At 42.5% G+C, this 20,826-nt stretch overlaps 1 protein-coding gene across 3 annotated transcripts in view; it reads right to left on the minus strand.

The window, feature by feature from the left end:
• Positions 1-539: 539 nt before the first annotated feature.
• Positions 540-20,826, minus strand: part of LOC138785775 (atrial natriuretic peptide receptor 2-like) — a 94,805-nt gene continuing 74,518 nt past the window's right edge. For all 3 annotated transcript variants that reach the window (XM_069962089.1, XM_069962088.1, XM_069962090.1), the window contains 6 exons: positions 19,619-19,706; positions 12,151-12,290; positions 11,269-11,421; positions 9,884-9,982; positions 8,544-8,635; positions 540-1,162 (listed from right to left, as the gene is read on the minus strand). In XM_069962089.1, the coding sequence (XP_069818190.1) occupies positions 1,001-1,162; positions 8,544-8,635; positions 9,884-9,982; positions 11,269-11,421; positions 12,151-12,290; positions 19,619-19,706 (734 nt within the window). In that variant the 3' untranslated portion in view covers positions 540-1,000. The remainder of the gene's footprint in view (positions 1,163-8,543; positions 8,636-9,883; positions 9,983-11,268; positions 11,422-12,150; positions 12,291-19,618; positions 19,707-20,826) is intronic.

Below are 20,826 nucleotides of genomic sequence, written 5' to 3' on the forward strand. Positions count from 1 at the left end.
AAATACTATTACTGCTAGTAAACAGAGTTCCCTTACCTCTAACTGCTGTAGAAGGACATGTGTATAGACCAGTCCTGGGCCACATCAGGCCCGCTGACCTACTCTGCCCAGCCCATGTCCTCCTTTTTATTGTTAGAGACGGTGGTCACTTTATGTTGGTGTAATAGGACCCTAAAAGTCACTGAGCCATGGGAGCTAGAATTCATTCACAATGCTGTGCCTGATCTATGGCACAATCAAGTAAATATACAGAGAAATCAGAAAACACATTTTTCCTTAACATCCTAAATTATGGTGTTTTAATATAGTATATGAAAGGACATGTAAGTATAAAGATATATAGCTATGACTGGAGATCCCAGATCTCCAGTTCTCAGATACAACTCTACATTGAAATGTATTTGTTTCATAGTCATAGTCTGCATTGTCTGTGCTCTATATGAACTATTACAACTGACAGAATTATCTATACGACCTTTCTGGTGCGACCATATAGTAAGAACCATACATTAATCTGCCTAACAAAGAAAATGGCACAAGTTCATTTAAGTAAATAAGTTTTCAGTAAAATAAAAGCAAAATATAGCCATAAAATTAGGGAAAGGTGCACAGAAAGCTGTTTTTCCATAGATCATAATGTAGAATGTTGTATTTGTTATTTATTTTGTGGCCATTTTTTTGCTTTTATTATACTGTAATATATTATACCTAACCTTAATGTCATATTTTCATCTACCAAAAGTCTACAGCTTCTCTTACTGTGTTGCACAATATGCAATAAAAAATGTAAAGGATTTTCAACAGGGTTTTTGGCAGTAGGCAACCACAATTGATAAGCCATAATCGTTCAGTCATATTTCAGTTATTATCATGCACAAGATAAAGTGACACCCACTTTAACACTGTGTTGAACATTCCATGTTATATTGTTAGATATTTTACAGACGTAAATCTGTGAGGTGCCATCTACTTTCCAAGTCAAGACAAGGTTAACTGGCTCTCAAAATGAAGTTGACAGGGCATCAGTAGACAGCACTCCAGGTATCAGGTTGAATGACTCCCTTTCTTTTTCTTGCATGACTGCTGATGTATTAGGAATGATATTCTGTGTTGATGTGCCAGTCTTGCCCTCAAGCCAGTACGTTGTCATATCTCCTTTGCCCTGTGTGAAAAAATGTAGATTATACAGCTGCAAAGCAAATCATTGGTATTGGCTAAAGGAACTATCAAAACATGTAAAGAAATCCAGTGCTGTCATTAGAAGGCTAAATGTCTAACAAACTACGCGAAGGTTTGACTGCTGTACTGCTGCACAATTATTTTTTCACAAAAAAAACAAAAACCCTGCACATTATAAATATGAATTAACAAGTAGCTAACATAACCCCCCCTCCCCCATTGAGTGAAAAAAATACTGGTAAAACTGCTCAAAAATAATGCAAACTGCTTGATACAAGCTGTGAGAAAAATATACGCTGTCTGTAAAACACCTTTTTGACACAAGAAGAACGATACATATACCCCTTTATAGAAAACCAGTAAATGGTTCTAAAGTTGCACAGTGTCAGCTGAAAATATGAAATAAATGAAAGAGGCAGATTACATATACAGATAAAATAAGTGGGGAAGACTGCTGGAAGCCATATATTACTGAGGACAAGAGTTCTTCAGGATCCTGTCATCACATGGTGTTCAAAGGAACAGATCACAATTAGGTTACAAACCCACTTGCCGGATCTGCAGCGAGTCTCCTTGCTGCGTTTTTGCAGGGAGACTCGCTGCAGATCCCGGCCCTATACTTTCAATAGCAGAGAAACTCGCAGCAGGGATGTACATCCCTGCTGCGATTTTGTCTGCAGCCCGCCCCATTAACCCCCCGGCCGCCGGACATTATACATTACCCGGTCCCCGTTCCTGCTTGCTTCGGGGCTCCCGGGGTCTTCACGGCCCGCCCGGCCAATCAGTGCGCTGCGGCGGGGCAGCGCACTGATTGGCCAGGCGGAACGTGCCGGGAGCCGCTGAAGCAAGCAGGAGCCGGGATCAGGTAATGTATATCGCCCCCGGCCGCACGATCACCCCCAGCCCTGCAGCCCCCGGCCACATGATCGCCCCCGGCCGCACGATCGCCCCCAGCCCCGCAGCCCCCGGCCGCACGATCGCCTGCAGCCCTGCAGCCCCCGACCGCACGATTGCCCCCAGCGGGCGATCGTGCAGCCGGGGGCTGCGGGGCTGCGGGCGATCATGCGGCCGGGGGCTGCGGGGCTGCAGGCGATCGTGCGGCCGGGGGCTGCGGGGCTGGGGGCGATCGTGGCGGCCGGGGGCGATCGTGCGGCCGGGGGCTGTGGGCGATCGTGCGGCCGGGGGCGATCGGGGCTGCAGGGGGGCGGGCAGGATATACATTACCTGATCCCGGCTCCTGCTTGCTTCAGCGGCTCCCGGCACGTTCCGCCCGGCCAATCAGTGCGCTGCCCCGCCGCAGCGCACTGATTGGCCGGGCGGGCCGTGAAGACACCGGGGGCCCCGAAGCAAGCAGGAACGGGGACCGGGTAATGTATAATGTCCGGCGGCCGGGGGGTTAATGGGGCGGGCTGCAGACAAAATCGCAGCAGGGATGTACATCCCTGCTGCGAGTTTCTCTGCTATTGAAAAGTATAGGGCCGGGATCTGCAGCGAGTCTCCCTGCAAAAACGCAGCAAGGAGACTCGCTGCAGATCCGGCAAGTGGGTTTGTAACCTTAGGGTACATTACGGAATTCTGGTGGATCACCCATCGTGGATTCCGCAGCTCACCCCCGCTCACGGCGGTTCATTCTTCACGAGGGCAGCGGAATCTGCCTGTGCATAGAGTGGAGGATTCTGTTGTGTGGACATTTCCTTACAGAGCACGTAGCATGGTACTGTTCTTCAGAGGGGCACTACTAGTCAGCCAGTGCATGGACTGTAGTAATGTGGATATTGTCTATGCACTACATCCAAATACAGAGCCCATACTTCACTTCCTAACATTATGGGATTGGCGTGTTTTCCTTGTTTTCACCATGTTCACTAAGAGGGGGCATGGATTGTGATAGTCAAAGTTTACATGCAACCATTTTAGAAAACGGCACTTTGCTGCTGGACCTTTAAAAGAGAAAGTGTCTATGCCATTGTATATTTAACCATATTTCAAATTAAATGGCTAGAGAAAAATTGTGCACTTAAAATATTGTATAACATATTGTAACTTGAAGGAACACTTGTACTAAGAGGGTCCAAAATCGATTCCTATTGTACAATGCACTTAGAAAGTCTACAGACCTGTTCCCTTTTTTTTTACATTTTGTTGTGTTGCAGCTCTGTGCAAGAACTGGAAAATAAAACAAAATTTTAGAAATCTTTGCTAATTTACCGAAGAGGAAAAACTAAAATATTCCCTCTTCCAGTGGTGTTGGATCCTCATGTTTCTGAGCATAGGTGTGTTCCTGTGTTTGTTATTGGTATTTTATTCTGTGTATACTGTCTCTTGCCTGTTCTTTGGATTACGCTTGCTTGCCTGACTCTTTCTGTACTGCTCGCTTCTCACATTGCAGATGCTGATGGCCTGACCTGCTCTGATCCTGTGCCTGACTGACTATGCTTCTCTTGTTGATGACCCAGCTGGGTTGATGGTCCTTAAGAATATGGGCTGGTGATGAGCAGAGGTTGGTTTCCTTAAAACATGATTGGCTAATGGTGCGTTTACACAGACAGATTTATCTGACAGATCTTTCAAGCCAAAACCAGGAGCAGACTATAAACAGAGATAAGGTCATAAAGGAAAGACTGGGATCTATTCCCTTTTTAAATCCATTCCTGGCTCTGGCTTCCAAAATCTGTCATATAAATCTTTCTGTGTAAACGCACCCTTAGGGTCCATTTACACAAAAAGATTATCTGACAGATTCTGCCAAAGATTTGAAGCCAAAGCCAGAAACAGACTATAAACAGAGATCAGGTCATAAAGGAAAGCCTGAGATTTCTCCTCTTTTCAAATCCATTCTTGGCTTTGGCTTCAAATCTTTGGCAGCTAATCTGTCAGATAATCTTTCTGTGTAAATGGCCCCTAATGCTAAGTTTTTACGAGGCGATTATTGGCCCAATCGTACGATTAACGATTTCGAAGTAACGTTTTTTTTTAATAACGATCAGCGTTTAGACGGTACGATATATCGTATGGAAAAATCGTTTTGCGATCGTACGTCCGCAGCCCGGCCCGCCCGCAGCCCGTGCGCTGAAGAGGGGAGCCGGGGATGTCCGAAGACCTGCAGGGCGGAGCAGGTAACATATGTTCTTGGCCGCGGCGGTGGGGGCGATCAGAGCCGCGGCGGGTGGGGGTGGCGATCGTAGCGGCGGCAGGTGGGGGTGGCGATCGGAGCAACGGGGGTGGCGATCGGAGCGGCGGCGGGTGGGGGTGGCGATCGGAGCGGCGGCGTGGGAGGCGATCGAGCCGGCGCAGGGGGCTGCGGATGAGCGGGGGGCCGGGCTGCGAGCAGGGGGCCAGGCGGCGGGCGGGGCTGCGGGCGGCCGGACTATCGCGCGACGACTGTTTACACGGAACTATCGGCATATTTTTTGCCATCGGCTAACAACTATTTATGAACCTGTTAAAAGATCAAAATGAACGATTTTTCGATCGTTCGCCGCGTTTACACGTACAATTATCATCGAATTCGATCGTTATCGCGAAAATTCGCCCGATAATCGCTCCGTGTAAACCCAGCATTAGATGCTTAGATTTGAGGCCAGAGAGTACTGTCTTGGTTTCGTCAGACCAGAGAAACTTTTTTATTTATCACAGTCTGAGAGTCCTTTAGTTTTTTTTTTTGGTTTTTTTTTAAGGCTTCTTTCTGGCAACTCTGCCAAAAGGCCCAGATTGGTGGACTGCTGCAGTAATTGTTAACCTTCTGAAAGTTTCTCCCATCTGCACACAGGATCTTTGAAGCTTAGCCAGAATGACCACATTCTCCCCTGATTGCTTAGGGTGCCTTTACACAGACACATTTATCTGACAGATTTTTAAAGCCAAAGCCAGGAACAGACTATAAACAGAGGTCATAAAGGAAATACTGACATTTCTCCTTTTCTCAAATTCTTTCCTGGCTTTGGATTAAAAAATCTGCCAGATAAATCTCTCTGTGTAAAGGCACGCTTAGGGCCCCATTACACCAACAGATTATCTGACAGATTTTTTGAGCCAAAGCCAGGAATGGACTATAAACACAGAACAGGTAACAAAGGAAAGACTGAGATTCATTCCTGGCTTTGGCTTAAAAAAATCTGTCAGATAATCTGTTGGTGTAATAGGGCCCTTAGTTTGCTGGGCAGTTAGCTGAAGGACAGCTGGACTCCAATCGAGATGATCATTAATGTTGTGGTGTCCTACTAGGGGTGGTGTTACTATTCACACTCTTTGTAAAAGTCTGTACTTTTTGTGGTCTTATTGCAGCTACAGTATTGCTAAAGATGACCACAAGATGTCGCTGTATTGTATAACTGAAGTATGGAAGCCGCACAGCTGAGGTGTCCCAAAGGGTTATTGTATGGGTGTGTACCATATTCTGTGGACCAGAAGGATCTTTCCTTTCTTCTGTCCTATCACCTCTCTCCTATCCACTCTTTTATTGCACTCTTTCCACCCAACCACAGTGCACCTTACACGCTGGTTAAAAAGTTAGTCCCTTGGGTGAGGAGCAGTTTAGTTGAGCTTCAGTGGAGAAAGAACACAGCTCAGATAGCTCTCCGCCGTGGTTCTACCTGGGCCCTGGCCCTCTGCCAGGTCCCCTCTACGGAAGAGTAGTAGTCTTAGTCAGTACCCCGCATGGGAGGGACGCAGGACAGAGCAGGCTTACAAACTTCTTTCTTGAAGACCCACACGCTAAGTGATGCAGTGCTAAACCCTTCAGGAGAGGTCTAGCCAATAGATCACCTCAACCCACACCGAGGACTAGGAGTAACTACAGTGCAGGACAGTATCAAAAGAGCCAAAGAGCTAGAAACTGATCTGGGTGGAGCAAAGTTACTGAAAGTCAATGAACTCCATCTCCATCTCGCGGGTATAACCAGAAAATTCTGACCATTCCTCTCATCCCAGGTAACAAGGTCTGGGCCCTGTGTCACCTATTAGTATGGTTCAGCCAAAGCTAGTGGCCATAAGGTGGTGTGAAGACTATAGGAAAGGTCAATACACAGGCACAGGTTGTCTTTTTCTTCTACAAGTGCACTCCAATCTCCCAACAGAGCACATTACTACTTGGGTTGAGACTCTCACAGCACTCTCCTCTCCACTACGCTACCTCAGTACAACCTTATAAACTCTACTTCATCCTACTCAGCACTTATCACACAGATCTGGTGGTTCTATGTTCGTGTATTTATTGGAACTGTATCAAGTATACCTTAAGATTTGTTGTATTACCTGCTTCACAAGTATTTAACCCAGTCAACATTATCAACTGAGTCTGTGATTATTCACTACCACTTGCACAGCACTTCCACCGCAACCTTGGGACATCTCCCCTTTCTGTGGGTGGCGGGTCCTACTATTACTCGGGACGGTCATTACACCACTCTGGTCATCTGTGACAAGACTATCCCAAGGTACCCGGCAGCAACCCGACAGGACACCGACCACAGGGGAAAAGGGTACAACCGGCCTTACACTCTAAAAGCAGGCATAGCATCACACCTGTGTGCCCACCAGGCACTGGCGTCACATGAAAAAACCTTAAGGCCTGGCTGAATCTCAGCCATCCAACACAGTAGTGGTGTCACACTTCCATCTAGCAAGTGACCAGCCATCCCAACACTACAACACTATCCAGGGGCACACCACAATGAGAAATAGGAAGCCATCAGAGCTACACTTCAAGTGTCATACCAGAGAACCTGTATACTAATATCCATGTGAAAATATTTTTTTTCTTTTTAACCCCTTCATGACCGAGGTCATTTGTGCCAAGATGCCCAAGTCAAATGAATTCAATGTTCCTCCCCACCTTCTAAGAGCTATAGCTATATATACTTTTCCACCTACAGGGCTGGTTGGGGTGTCGTTTTTTGCGCCATGATCTCTAGTTTGTATTAATATCATATTGGTGTAAGAAAATTCGGATTGCTTTTTATAAATTTTTCCTGATACATAATTTTAAAAAATCAGCAATCCTAGTGTGTTTTTTTTTCTTTTCAGTTTACGTGGTTCAGCGTGCTGGAACAATAATGTTATACTAATAGATCAGACAATTCAGCATGCTACAACATGTAATATGTTTATTTATTTCTTTTTTTTCTACATATTTTTATTTTTATAATGGGCAAGGAGGTATATTAAACTTTTACTTTTGGGGGTTTTATAAGGGTTAAGGATTTTAAAAACTAAGTTTTTTCCATTACACTTTTTTACACTTGTATTTTACTGTAAAACATTCAATCATTAGATTGCATATACTGATCTATGCTATGCCATAGCATAGCATAGATCGGTGTTATCGGCGATCTGTACATAGCGTCTGCCTGAGAGCAGACTCTTTAGACAGAACACTGATTCGACAGGATGGAGGTAAGTGACTTACCCCTGCCCGTCGGTACAAGCGATCGGGATCCCTATCAGTCATTGACAGGGGCTTGTCCTGTTACTGACTACTAGAGATGCGCAGACCATCAGACTTTTGGTCTGACGGCATCTGCAGTCGATCGTGATGCCTGTGATCCCGGGTGCATAGTTGCGATCCTGGGAATATGCGGCCAGGATATTCCAGGGAATTCCAGATCGATTCCCTGGAATATCCTGCTCGCATATTCCCGGGATCGCAACTATGCAGCCGGCATCACAGGCATCACGATCGAGCGAACTGCTTTCGGACCAAAAGTCCGAAAGGGTCGCTCGTCTCTACTGACTACCCTACTTTAAGGAGTTAAAGACAGGCAGCTGCGGGATCGGCCCTAGGCACACTGGTGTGTGCGGGACCGCTCTTACTACAGTGGGCCCTTACACATCAAAAGCCCCATCACTTTTGGAACGTATATATACGTTACTGCTGCATTGGGCATGTGCAGCAGGAACGTATATATACGTTGTGTGGATGTGAAGGGGTTAATAAATGTACAAACATTTATAAGATTCTGTTTTTGTATTTCATTATGGGGTACTGGGTGCAGACTGAAGGGGAAAATTTGTATCTTATTTTAGCACAATCTTAATAAAAATATATATTGTATGTACCAAAATAAAAAAAAGTTGAAAGTCAAAAACCCTCACAGGTATTGTATCCATACAGTAAGAACACACATTTTAATTTTCGGGTACATGTACTTTCCGGTGTGGGTTCTATTTTTAAAATGCCCCAGAACTAATTTTAAAAAACCTAAATGGTATTGGTTGTAAATTATATAAATCCCAATATGAGAAAACATAGCAGGTGCTACAAAACACATAAGAGAATGGTAATACTTCCTAACTACTGACATGTAGCATATACTTGGTATTGGATACAGTATGTTTTGTTTGTTTAAAGTTTTTTATATAAATACCTTGATTGATAATGTCCCACGGCATACCAGTTTATATCCTCCAATCTGTTTCAATAAATCATGAGCACTGGAGCTACATTGGATTTTCAGCGCTAGAAAAAAAAAAATATATATAGTGAAATCTCTTTTAGATTAGCAACCAAAATTAAATAAAAAAATATATAGTTTTTTTGGTAGAGATGAGCAGAGCAGCTGGAAATTCATTAACAAATTTCAATAAAACAGCCAAACTATAGTAGCTACTGTACTGGGACTATTACAGAAGGACAAATTTGGTATTGTTTGTTTGGTATTGGTATTTGTGTGAAAGTGTAAAAAATTGTAAAATCACAATTTAAAAAAAAATGTCAATCAGCCAGTCAATCAGGTTAATCCCAGTTACAGTTACACTCCAGACAGTATGTGCAGCTGCCTTTTTTTTTTTTTTTTTTTGCAAATGAATGGCCCGATTCACATCAAATTTTGATTCGCTGGATTCTCTTCACTTATCTCTATTTATGGGTTTAGTCCTCTCAAAGAAAAATGCATACACATTGCTCAAAAAACTAAGGGAACGTCTAAGCATCAGCATATAACAAGACAACTATATGCCTGCTGTGTATCACTGTACCTGTGCTGTGCACCTCTTAAGGGTTACAGGTTGAGAACCACTGGCATATAGTATTGTACCCTATAACCTTATCAGACCCCTCTTCTCACAGTCCAGCATCGCTTGATTTCCCTCTGTCCTTAGCCTCTATTCTTATTCTGACCAATATGAGCATATCTTTTTTCTGTCAAAATAATTTCTCCTTCCTCACATTCTCACAATCTAACAATTTTGTCCAAAGTTGCAATATGATTTACAAATGATGGACCCTACTATACTATTTCCAATGGGACATAAATCAACTGGTCAAAGACAATTAAGAACATGTCTATCTCCTTCTTCTGTACTATTCTATATTTTTAAGTATTCTTTAGTGAAATACTATCTAGGACTCAACCCAATCCAACAATGAATAAACTATCCTTAAAATACAGTTACACAATCAATATTTTTGTAGTATTTGTACACAGTGAGACCACAATTCCTTGGAAGTCTATAGGTAACAGAATGCACTGTCAGTAGTCACTTGTCACTTTTTCTCACACCACTGATAACTTTGAAGTTATGTTTAGTCTGATGGTGTAAGAAAATGTCAAAGAATATGAAGTGTCTTTTATCTTTTCACCCTGTTACATATATTTCACCTACTTTAGCTTGAGTAAACAATCCTCTTAGGTTCTCCATAAATGTTTCTGCATTCAGCATAATAATTTCATTAAAATGTAACCCGTAATGGAGAAAAGAATGTCACCTTCACTGGTGGATTCCATTCTTGATGCAGTGTTGACTGTGTCTCCAAACAGGCAGTATCTGGGCATTTTTGTTCCAACAACACCGGCAACTACAGGACCTATAAATCATACAAGTCATTTAGTTATGAAGCAGCAATTATTCAGAATATTACAAAACAAAAAGTCCACAGCACTCGGAAAGGTGAGGGAGTGGGTGCCACCCCAGCACGTAGGAGATTAGTGCACAATATAGAAATCCAAAAAATGGGTACCGGCACTCCAATGTAAAGGTGAAGTTAGTGGTTTATTATCAGCTGACAGGAACAAAAAAGATAGCAACGTTTCAACGCTACAATAAGCGCTGTTTTCAAGCTTGATCAATAGCTTGAAAACGGCGCTTATTGTGGCGTTGAAACGTTGCTTCACCTTTACATTGGAGTGCCGGTACCCATTTTTTGGATTTCTATTTAGAATATTAAAGATGATGTAGCCGAGATAAGACTGTCATGAGAAGAAGACCAGGAGAACCTGTGAGTAAGATGTGGGTCGTTGCATAACTAAACTAACTTTTAGACATAAACTGAAGGGGAAAATGTATAATTTGCTAAATAATTTTTGCACTTGTGCACGTCTCACATGCTGCACAAAAATCTCCGATCCATGCACAAAAATATCATTAGGAACACAGGCCCTGATACATATTGTTTTTTTGCTAAAAATGGCTAACAAACTACACCAGGGTCTGACTGGAGTACTGCTGTGCAATATTTTTTGTGCAAAATAAAAAAAATACATGATAAATCTAGCTAAAAAAGTAGCTACTTAAACTACCCCCCCTCTGCGCAAGGTGTAACATTTATGAAACAATTTGTGCTATTTCTGAACATTTTACACTGTTTTAAAAACAGAAATGTTTTTAAAACAGCCTAAAATGCTCAGAAATAGCACAAATTGTTTCATAAATTTTACACCCTGCGCATAAAAACAAAATACGCCAGAATAATGATGCAAAAACAATAATACTTATGCCTCTTATTATAATCTTGGCCTGCTAGCCATATACAGTGTACAATGCTATGTAGCTTTTATAAGCCAGTTAACAAGCTTCAGAATAACATTTTTAGTTATCTCCAGATTTTGGAAACATCTTCGGAACGAGCATAAGTCTTCTAAAATTTGGGCAAACAACTATCTCTATGAAGAAGAATTACTGGTCACATATTTACACATATTGGTGAACAATAAGAGCAACATACTAATAAAAGGAAAGCATTGACTCCAAGCTATTTTATATGCAGTAGGAGATATAATCCATATTCCTTTATTCGCACACATTATACCTTAACTAGATTGTAATTGTACATGCCAGTCTTGGAAGATACGATTCAATGCAATATAGACATACCTGAATGAATTCCTGCACGTATCCTTAGCTGAGTGTTGGGCTTATGTGGTATACGAAAAGTCTTGCACACAGCAACTAAGTCTAATGCCATACTTGCAATTTCACTTGCATGGTAAATACCATTCTCTTTGGGGATTCCAGAGACAACCATATCTACATAGAACATAGAATGAACAAATAGTATTTTAAAATGGTTCTGCATACTATTAGAATGTCTACAAGATTGCAACAAAGGGGTTTCTACCTCTGATATAAAATTTAAGTATACTTTACCTGGCAGGCTTGCCAGGAACTTGTAAGTTTAAAGTGTACAGTACCTGTCGTTATAACTTATTACAAAATCTAAATCAACAGTAGATGTGATTTGAAGCAAGTTTGCAATTTACATTCATTATTTTATTTTTTTTTAGTTAAGATTGAAAACACAGCACTTTGCTGTTTTCTGACTCATTTTTGTTTCCCAAAAAACAGGAAACAGTCAGAAAACAGGAAGTCCTGTGTATCCCAGGCCATCTGAGCGCTCACAGAGAGAAGGCAGTCATGTGATTGATGGACACATTGAGCTGTGACTCTCTGTACTGGCCAGAAGTCCTTGAGCAACCTCTTTAAAACAATATATACATGTGAATTATAAACGTATATTTTACAGATCTGTTAGTGCCCACTGCTGTTTGCAATATTGTGCTTTTCATTTTACATAAAGGCGCACATAGCAGCTTTTTCTGGTTCTACAAAGGTTCTTCAAAGGTAAGCTCCATCCAAACATGACAGATTGTTGGTCCAACTAGCCTTCAGCTATTGGTGGAACTTTCCTTTCACCTATAATTGTCTTGAAGTATTATTAGCTACTGTGCTACCATGAGTATTATTAAGATTACTTACAGGCATCACCGATTGTCTCCACTTTATACACATCATAGTTGTCAATGATGTCATCAAATGTGGTGTAGAGTTTGTTTAGGAAATCTACTACCTGGTAAGGGGTACTGGTGCTGGACAAATGAGTGAACCCAACAATGTCACTAGAAAGAAACGCATAATACACATTTTTTTAAAATACTTAGCACTGGAATTTATATATGTCACTATATTGTAAATATTCTAATTGTCATTACTGTCAATAATAATAATAATAATAATAATAATAAGCTGTGATTTCAGTAAAAAATTGTAAGTTGTTTGCAGGGACTAAGGGGGCATTCACACGTTTGATGCACAGTTCCTTAATACAGATTTTGTGCTACAGAACGGAGTTCAGATAATAGAAGATCATGCCAAAAGCTACAAAACTGTTTAGAAGCTCCCGGCATCATTATTCATCATGATGCTGGGAGCTTCTAAGCAGTTTCAGAGCTTTTAGAATTCGTATCTGTAGCACATCGTCCCTGCATTGACTATCATTATGGAATGGGTGAATGCCCTCTTAGTAATTGATGGCCTATTCTTAAAGCGACTCTGGACCCACAATCTGACCCCCCCAAACCACTTGTACCTTCGGATAGCTGCTTTTAATCCACGATCTGTCCTGTGGTCCGTTCGGCAGGTGATGCAGTTATTGTCCTAAAAAAATACTTTTAAACTTGAAGCCTGTGCCAAATGGGAGTATCTGTGCCCTAACTTTGAACCATTGCTCTGTCCCTCCTCCCCACCCTCTTCAGCATTAGGAATGCTCCAGGCAGATTGCCTCCTATTCCCCACCTGTGGCAGCCTGGCACATGGGCTGGATCGTTAAGGACCTGAGCAATGTTCAGCATGGAGAAAATGTTTCAGTGGCATTCCTAATGATGAAGAGGGTGGGGAGGAGGTATAGAGGGGTGGTGCAAAGTTAGGGCACAGATACTCCCATTTGGCACAGGCTTCAAGTTTAAAAGTATTTTTTTAGTACAATAACTGCATCACCTGCCGAATGGACCACAGGACAGATCTTGGATTAAAAGCAGCTAAATGAAGGTACAAACAGTTTGGGGGGGGGGGGGGGGTGTCAGATTGTGGGTACAGGGTCGCTTTAAGGTACAAATGCCAAATGTATTCCTAAGGTAAGCCATCAATGTCTGATCAGTGGGGTGCTAAAACCCTGCAGATCAGCTGATCGGTGGATCTGCAGCACCCAGATGTATACAGTGACATTCAGGTACTGTGGCTTTGCCAAAGAACAAAAGATAGGACATCATTGCCTAAGCACTGGAAACCCCCTTTAAGCAAGTGTTCTGAAAGCAATGGGAGCTGTTATAACAAAAGAAAGTGTAGTGTCTGATTTAAGTTGAAAAGTCAGTTTAGCACAGGGCCAAAGGCCATTCAAATATAAAACATACGTAATTCTTAAAGAAGTTGTCTCATGAAGACAACTCGTGCACATGCCCCGCGAGGATATATGGACAGTCTAAGGGGGTTGCAGTGCTGAAATTCTCCCTCTATAGACCAGCGGGACTCCTGCTACTGTAGATTTCACATGTACAACCAATTTTAACCCCCCCCCCCCAAAAAAAAACAAAAAAAAAAACAAAAAAACAAACAAACAAACAAAAAAAACATGTAAAACAATATAAATAAATAAATAAATTAGCAGTTTTCTAGCAGCTGGCTAAAGGTTTGTGTAACCCACCTAATGTATTATTTCCTTGTCATGCTGAAAACACATTCTTTTGTGTCAACGACCAGACTGAATATCTATAGTAGTTAAGATTATTAATAGCCGGAATGATGAAATATCTCCATCCACCAAATATGTAATAAATCTTATAATATTCCCTGCTGAAGGGATGTGTCCTTGTAAAATGTACTTCTGTAACTTGGTTTAAATACATATACATCATTCTTTCCTTTATTTTATGTTGTTTTAATAGAAATGCCAAACAGAAAAAGAAACAAATACTAATCCATTAAATATTTGTAAAGGAGTTATGGATGCTCTTAATTAAATGGTCCTTGTTGTTTCAAACAGTTACCCTCCATTTAATAGCCTGTGTAATTCCTAACATATTTGTATATTGCTTTATTTACAAAACAATAATCCTTAGGCTACGTTCACACAGAGCAAAAGGAGCGGATTACGCAAGGAAATATTTCCGCCTGAAATCAACTGACGCTGAATTCCGAGCAGAATATAAGCAGAATGCAAGCAGAATCCCTGCGTATTCTGCTAGGAAAGTGTTCAGCTCGTAATCAGCTCTTGACAAATTCAGCGCGGAATACTCGAGGAATCCGCGCTGAATCCGCATGCATTCAGCGCTGAAATTCAGCGAGTATTTGGTGAGTAAACTAGACTATACCAGAACATATACTAGAATCCTCCTCCCCCCCTTTTCTCCATTTCCGCGCTGATTCAGCGAGTAATTTTCGCTTGTATTACGCTTGTATTCCGCGCTGAATCCGCGCTGAAACAGAAAATCAGAGCCCCATTGATTTGTATAGGCTTCCGCTAGCGGAAGAATGAACATGTTCATTCTTCTGGCGGAAAGCGGATTAGTTCAGTGCGGAAATTCCACTGTGTGAACTGCAGAGCAGAATTTCCATTCAACACAATGGAAATTAGCTCTGCACCTATTTTAACGGCTGAAATTTCAGCGCTATTTCAGCGCTGATTCAGCGCAGAAATTCAGCTGCTTTTGCTCAGTGGGAACGAGCCCTAACCCTAGAAAAATAGCCGTAAAGTCTTAGTCACTTGGTGACTCGCATCTCTGCAATCTGCTGTTCACTGCCTGTTGTTAGAGTAAATCTGTCTTTAGTAACAGCTAGCCCAGGATAAAACACAACACATGCTAAGCCAGGACCCCAATTCCCATGTGCTGAGTGAAAGCCTGAGGAACCCTGGGCTATGTACCTGCCAGCTGTGCCAGTCTGCTTACTGAAGATGATCCACACCGCCTAAGGCTAGATTCACACGTAATGGATTTGCAGCAGATTTCGCACTGTGCATTCACAGTGAAACCTGCTGCGGATCCATTGCCTTATATTTTCTATGAGAATACATAATCATAATGGGATTGACATCCCGCTGCGATTATGTAAGTAAACCCCCCGCCGACCAAAGCATACATCACCTCCTCCTCGCTCCGGCTTGCTTCAGAAGCTCAATCAGTGGCTGTGGCAGGGCAGCGCAATGATTGGCTATGCGGTACGTCCAGCTAGGAACCCCTGAAGCAAGCCAGATCGTGGAGCAGGTACAGTATGCTCCAGCCGGCAGAGCGTTAACTTACATACACATCTTGACATCCCGCTATCAGTATGTATTGTCATAGAAAATACAAGACAATGGATCTACAGCGGATTTCTCTGCAAATTTGCAGCATGAAATCCGCTGCAGAGCCATTATGTGTGAATCTTGCCTAAGTATACTTATACCACAAAGGTTACTCTGAGTCCCTATACTGTGACCCAGCTGTCCTCTAACAGGTGGCTAAAATATGTTTGTATACTAATTAGGCATCAAAAAGGAACAAAGAGAACCTCAGTTTAGAGAAATGATAGGAGTTGGCCACTTTATAGTAAAATTGTTCAGTGTATAGTATTAGTAGGTGTACTCAGTGCACTTACTGACAGCAGCTCCCTGTGTACCTCATAGAGCTAATATCAGAGGCGCGGAGAGTGGAGGCGCAAAAAGGCCTTCCATTGAAAGAGACAGCAGATGGGATTCAGCATCCGAGTCCGCTGGGGGGGGGGGGGTTAGGTGGGGGGATGCAGAGCTGAATTTGTGCGCTGATTCCATAAGAGAGAAAGTTTCTGATTTTATAGCATTTTATTTCATATAGAAAACAGGTGAAAAAATAAATGAAGTAAATTGCAAAGATATGGTTTATCATCTCCCCTGCTGATTTAACACTATTTATTGGTAACGACAGTGCCCATTTAAATCAATACTGCCATTACACTTATACCCACAGCTGGAATAGTTAAGCGGAACATTTATGAAGATATATATTATTTATTATTGATGTTCAGTTAGAAACTTAGGGCCTGGTCCACATCGTTTCTAAAATGCTCTCTTTGGCCTGTCTTTGTTAGAATGGTGTCTTTGCTTTTAATGCATCTATATCATAAAAATCAAAGTCTGTCTGTCTGTCCTTCTGTCTGTCTGTCTGTCTGTCTGTCTGTCCTTCTGTCTGTCTGTCTGTCTGTCCTCTATAGACTTCCAAACGCCTGAACCGTTTGACCCCAAATTTGGCACACAGATACATTGGGTGCCCGGGAAGGTTATTGCGAAGGTCCCTTCCCCGCCAGATGTACAGGAGGGCAGGGGGAGGGAAAAGAGAGGCGCCCCATAGAGATGAATGGGAAAATCTCCTCACTGCAAACACAGGTGATATAATTAGCTGCAGCAGACACGGCAGTTGGAGCCTTAGCAACCAATAGGATTACTGCTTTCATTTTCACAGGGAGCAATGGTTGCTAGGGAAGCTGCCTCACAACATCCACAGTAATAACTGGTAGACCCCCTACTCCATCTATACAGTACATGTATATACAGGACCCCCTACTCCATCTATACAGTACATGTATATACAGGACCCCCTACTCCATCTATACAGTACATGTATATACAGGACCCCCTACTCCATCTATACAGTACATGTATATACAGGACCCCCTACTCCATCCATACAGTACATGTATATACAGAACCCCCTACTCCATCCATACAGTACATGTATATACAGGACCCCCTACTCCATCCATACAGTACATGTATATACAGGGCACAACAGGTATACCAAACTGTGACTGGGTAACACTGCTACACCAGACCTGACCAATACCGCCATACTGTGCTGGATAACACTGTCATACCAGAGCTGACCAATACCGCCATACTTTGACTGGATAACACTGCCAGACCTGACCAATACCGCCATACTGTGACTGGATAACACCTCCATACCAGACCTGACCAATACCGCCATACTGTGACTGGATAACACCGCCATACCAGACCTGACCAATACCGCCATACTGTGACTGGATAACACCTCCATACCAGACCTGACCAATACTGCCATACTGTGACTGGGTAACACCGCCACACCAGACCTGACCAATACCGCCATACTGTGACTGGATAACACTGCCACACCAGACCTGACCAATACCGCCATACTGTGACTGGATAACACTGCCACACCAGACCTGACCAATACCGCTATACTGTGCTGGATAACACTGTCATACCAGACCTGACCAATACCGCCATACTGTGACTGGATAACACTGCCATACCAGACCTGACCAATACCACCATACTGTGCTGGATAACACTGTCATACCAGACCTGACCAATACCGCCATACTGTGACTGGATAACACTGCCATACCAGACCTGACCAATACCGGCAAACTGTGACTGGGTAACACCGCCACACCAGTCCTGACCAATAACACCATACTGTGACTGGATAACACCATCATATCAGACCTGACCAATACTGCCATACTGTGACTGGATAACACCGCTATACCAGACCTGACCAATACCACCATACCGTGACTGGACAACACCGCCACACCAGACCTGACCAATACCGCCATACTGTGACTGGATAACACCCCCATACCAGACATGACCAATACCGACACACTGTGACTGAATAACACTGCCATACGGGTAAATAAAACCCTGCAGGTATACAGGACACTAGAGGTATACAGGACCCCAAAACTATACACTACAAGTGCACGGGACCTCCACAAAACTATATACTACAGGTATATAGGACCCCAAACTTTACACTACAGGTATACAGGACCCCAAAACTATATACTACAGGTATACAGGACCTCCACCAACTATATACTACAGGTATACAGGACCCCAAACTATACACTACAGGTATACAGGACCCCAAAACTATACACTATAGGTATACAGGAACTCCACCAACTATATACTACAGGTATATAGGACCCCAAACTATACACTACAGGTATACAGGACCTCAAAACCACACACTAAAGGTATACAGGACCTACACCAACTCTATAATACAGGTATACAGCACCTTCACCAACTCTATACTACAAGTATACAGGACCCCAAATATACTACAGGTATACAGGAATTCCACCAGCTATATACTACAGGTATATAGGACCCCAAACTATACACTACAGGTATACAGGACCTCCACCAACTCTATACTATAGTTATACAGGACCCTCAAACTATTTACTACAGGTATACAGGACCCCCGAACTATATACTACAGGTATACAAGACCTCCACCAATTATACACTACAGGTATCCAGGACCCTCAAACTATAAACTACAGGTAAACAAGACCTCCACCAACTATACATTACAGGTATACAGCACCAACTATATACTACAGGTATACAGGACCCCCAAACTATACAGTACAGGTATACAGGACCTTCACCAACTGTACACTGCAAGTATACAGGACCTCCGTCAACTATACACTATAGGTATACAGCCCCCCCAACTATGCACTACAGATATGCGAGACCCCTAAAAACTATACATTGTGGGTATACAGAACCCCTCCAACTATGCACTACAGGTATACACTAATTCCACTGATTAACTCAGATGAAACAATACCTTTAGCTTGGCCTCCTGGGCACCTTAGAACAAATCTAATTAACACACTGACACTTTATACCTGGGCAGCGCCGGGTACATTTTCTAGTAATTAATAAAGTATCATTATTATTGGAGGCTCAAAGTCATTATGGTATATATATTTTAGGTCTGATGTGCACTTTCCTTCCTAGGATTGGACAGTGGTCACTAAGGGACAAATGCATGAAGGTCAGGAGCAAACCGCCAAAAAAATGGGGAATTTTTGTGCAAGGATCCCCCCCCTTACTCAAAAATTAATTGATTTTCTTTTAGGTTTTACACCCCCTATACCGTGTGGGCAGAGAGAAAGCGGTGAGAGTACACGGCATTGCTTACATCTTTGCTACAGTTACCCAAAAATTAGGCAAAAAAAATTTGAACTTGTGTGTGAACAAGGAGGAATTTAAAATTATAGTTGCACAGAAAAAAGGGGGCTCATAATGCATCTGCCCCTTTGTGTTTTGAGCCACACTGTCCCTCGAAGGTAAATTTGCATTCCAGAGTAGACACAGTGAATTAAGTATGAGTATACACCACTTCAGGCTGACAAGCTGACAGACGAGTCTAGGGAACCGCTAGTACTGTAAATTCTCTCATCCCTAATCCCAACTTATTTTTTATAATAGTATTGTTGTTAATAATAATAATAAATAATACTTATTTATACAGCTTCAACATCACATATAGAACACATATACAGGCAGAAAGTGCTTTACTCATGCAGTGGTCCAGTCATCTTTTATAAATAGGGTACACATTCCTTTGCAAATTCCTACCTGAAAAACACAGTTGCACTGCTATAACTTTGAGCCTGTGAAGGTTTTCCTTGTCTCAGATCATCGGCAACCTGCTTTGGTAGCATGCCTTGGAAAAAAATGTAATCTAGTCAGATGAAATGCTGCTACAAAAAACTGTATAACAAAAAAGTAACAAAAAGGAGTATTTTTAAAATTTATCAATATGTATGGATTAAAGGAAATGCCAATATGTTGCTATGTCTAATAAGTTAATATGTAATTGTAAGGACTTCTTGCAATCCTACTGATCGGCAGAATGAAAGGGTCATGTCTCCTTTATTGTTTACTAGAGATGAGCGAACCTCGAGCATGCTCGAGTCGATCCGAACCCGAACTTTCGGCATTTGATTAGCGGTGGCTGCTGAAGTTGGATAAAGCCCTAAGGCTATGTGGAAATCATGGATATAGTCATTGGCTGTATCCATGTTTTCCAGACAGCCTTAGAGCTTTATCCAAGTTCAGCAGCCCCTGCTAATCAAATGCCGAACGTTCGGGTTCGGATCGACTCGAACCCGGTTCGCTCATCTCTATTGCTTACCCAGGTTATGGTACAATGATGCACAAAATGTTGTGGCTGTGCCTGGTACTGCGGTTCACTGCCATTCATATGGCTCACCATGCACATTTTGTGTCCGTATAAAGCACACAAGCTCCGTTCTTAACCTGAGTCTAATGATCCAAACTTACAGATGTCAACTCAGGTTATTAGACCCATGGTCTGGGGCTTGCAGCTGTAATGCAGACAGAAAAATAGGTCTGTAACACTGCCATGTGAAAATGGATTTAGGCAGAAAGTCTGGAACATATCTGCAACATGTCTTCCTAGCCTTAGGGCCTGTTCACACTGAGCAAAAGGGGCAGAATCTCAAATAGAGCCTGCGCCATGGACACCACTTGAAATTCTGCCTGTCCCATTGTTTCAATGGGATTTCTCCTGCGCCTCTGCTCTCCACCCAAAAAATTAGTATGTCAATTCTTGGGGCGGAGTGCGAAAGTGCGTAAGAAATTCCATTGAATCAATGGAACAGGCAGAATTTTAAGTGGCGTCTGCGGCGCAGACTGCGCTTGAGATTGCACCACTTTTGCTTAGTGTGAACCGGCCCTTACAGAGAAAATCAAAGCTAAACAACAACTAATATATAAGCCCAGCACCCTCAAAAGCACATTTACTGCAGTTCTGCTGCTTA

This window comes from Dendropsophus ebraccatus, chromosome 3 (assembly GCF_027789765.1).
Source record: "Dendropsophus ebraccatus isolate aDenEbr1 chromosome 3, aDenEbr1.pat, whole genome shotgun sequence".
NCBI lineage: Eukaryota > Metazoa > Chordata > Amphibia > Anura > Hylidae > Dendropsophus > Dendropsophus ebraccatus.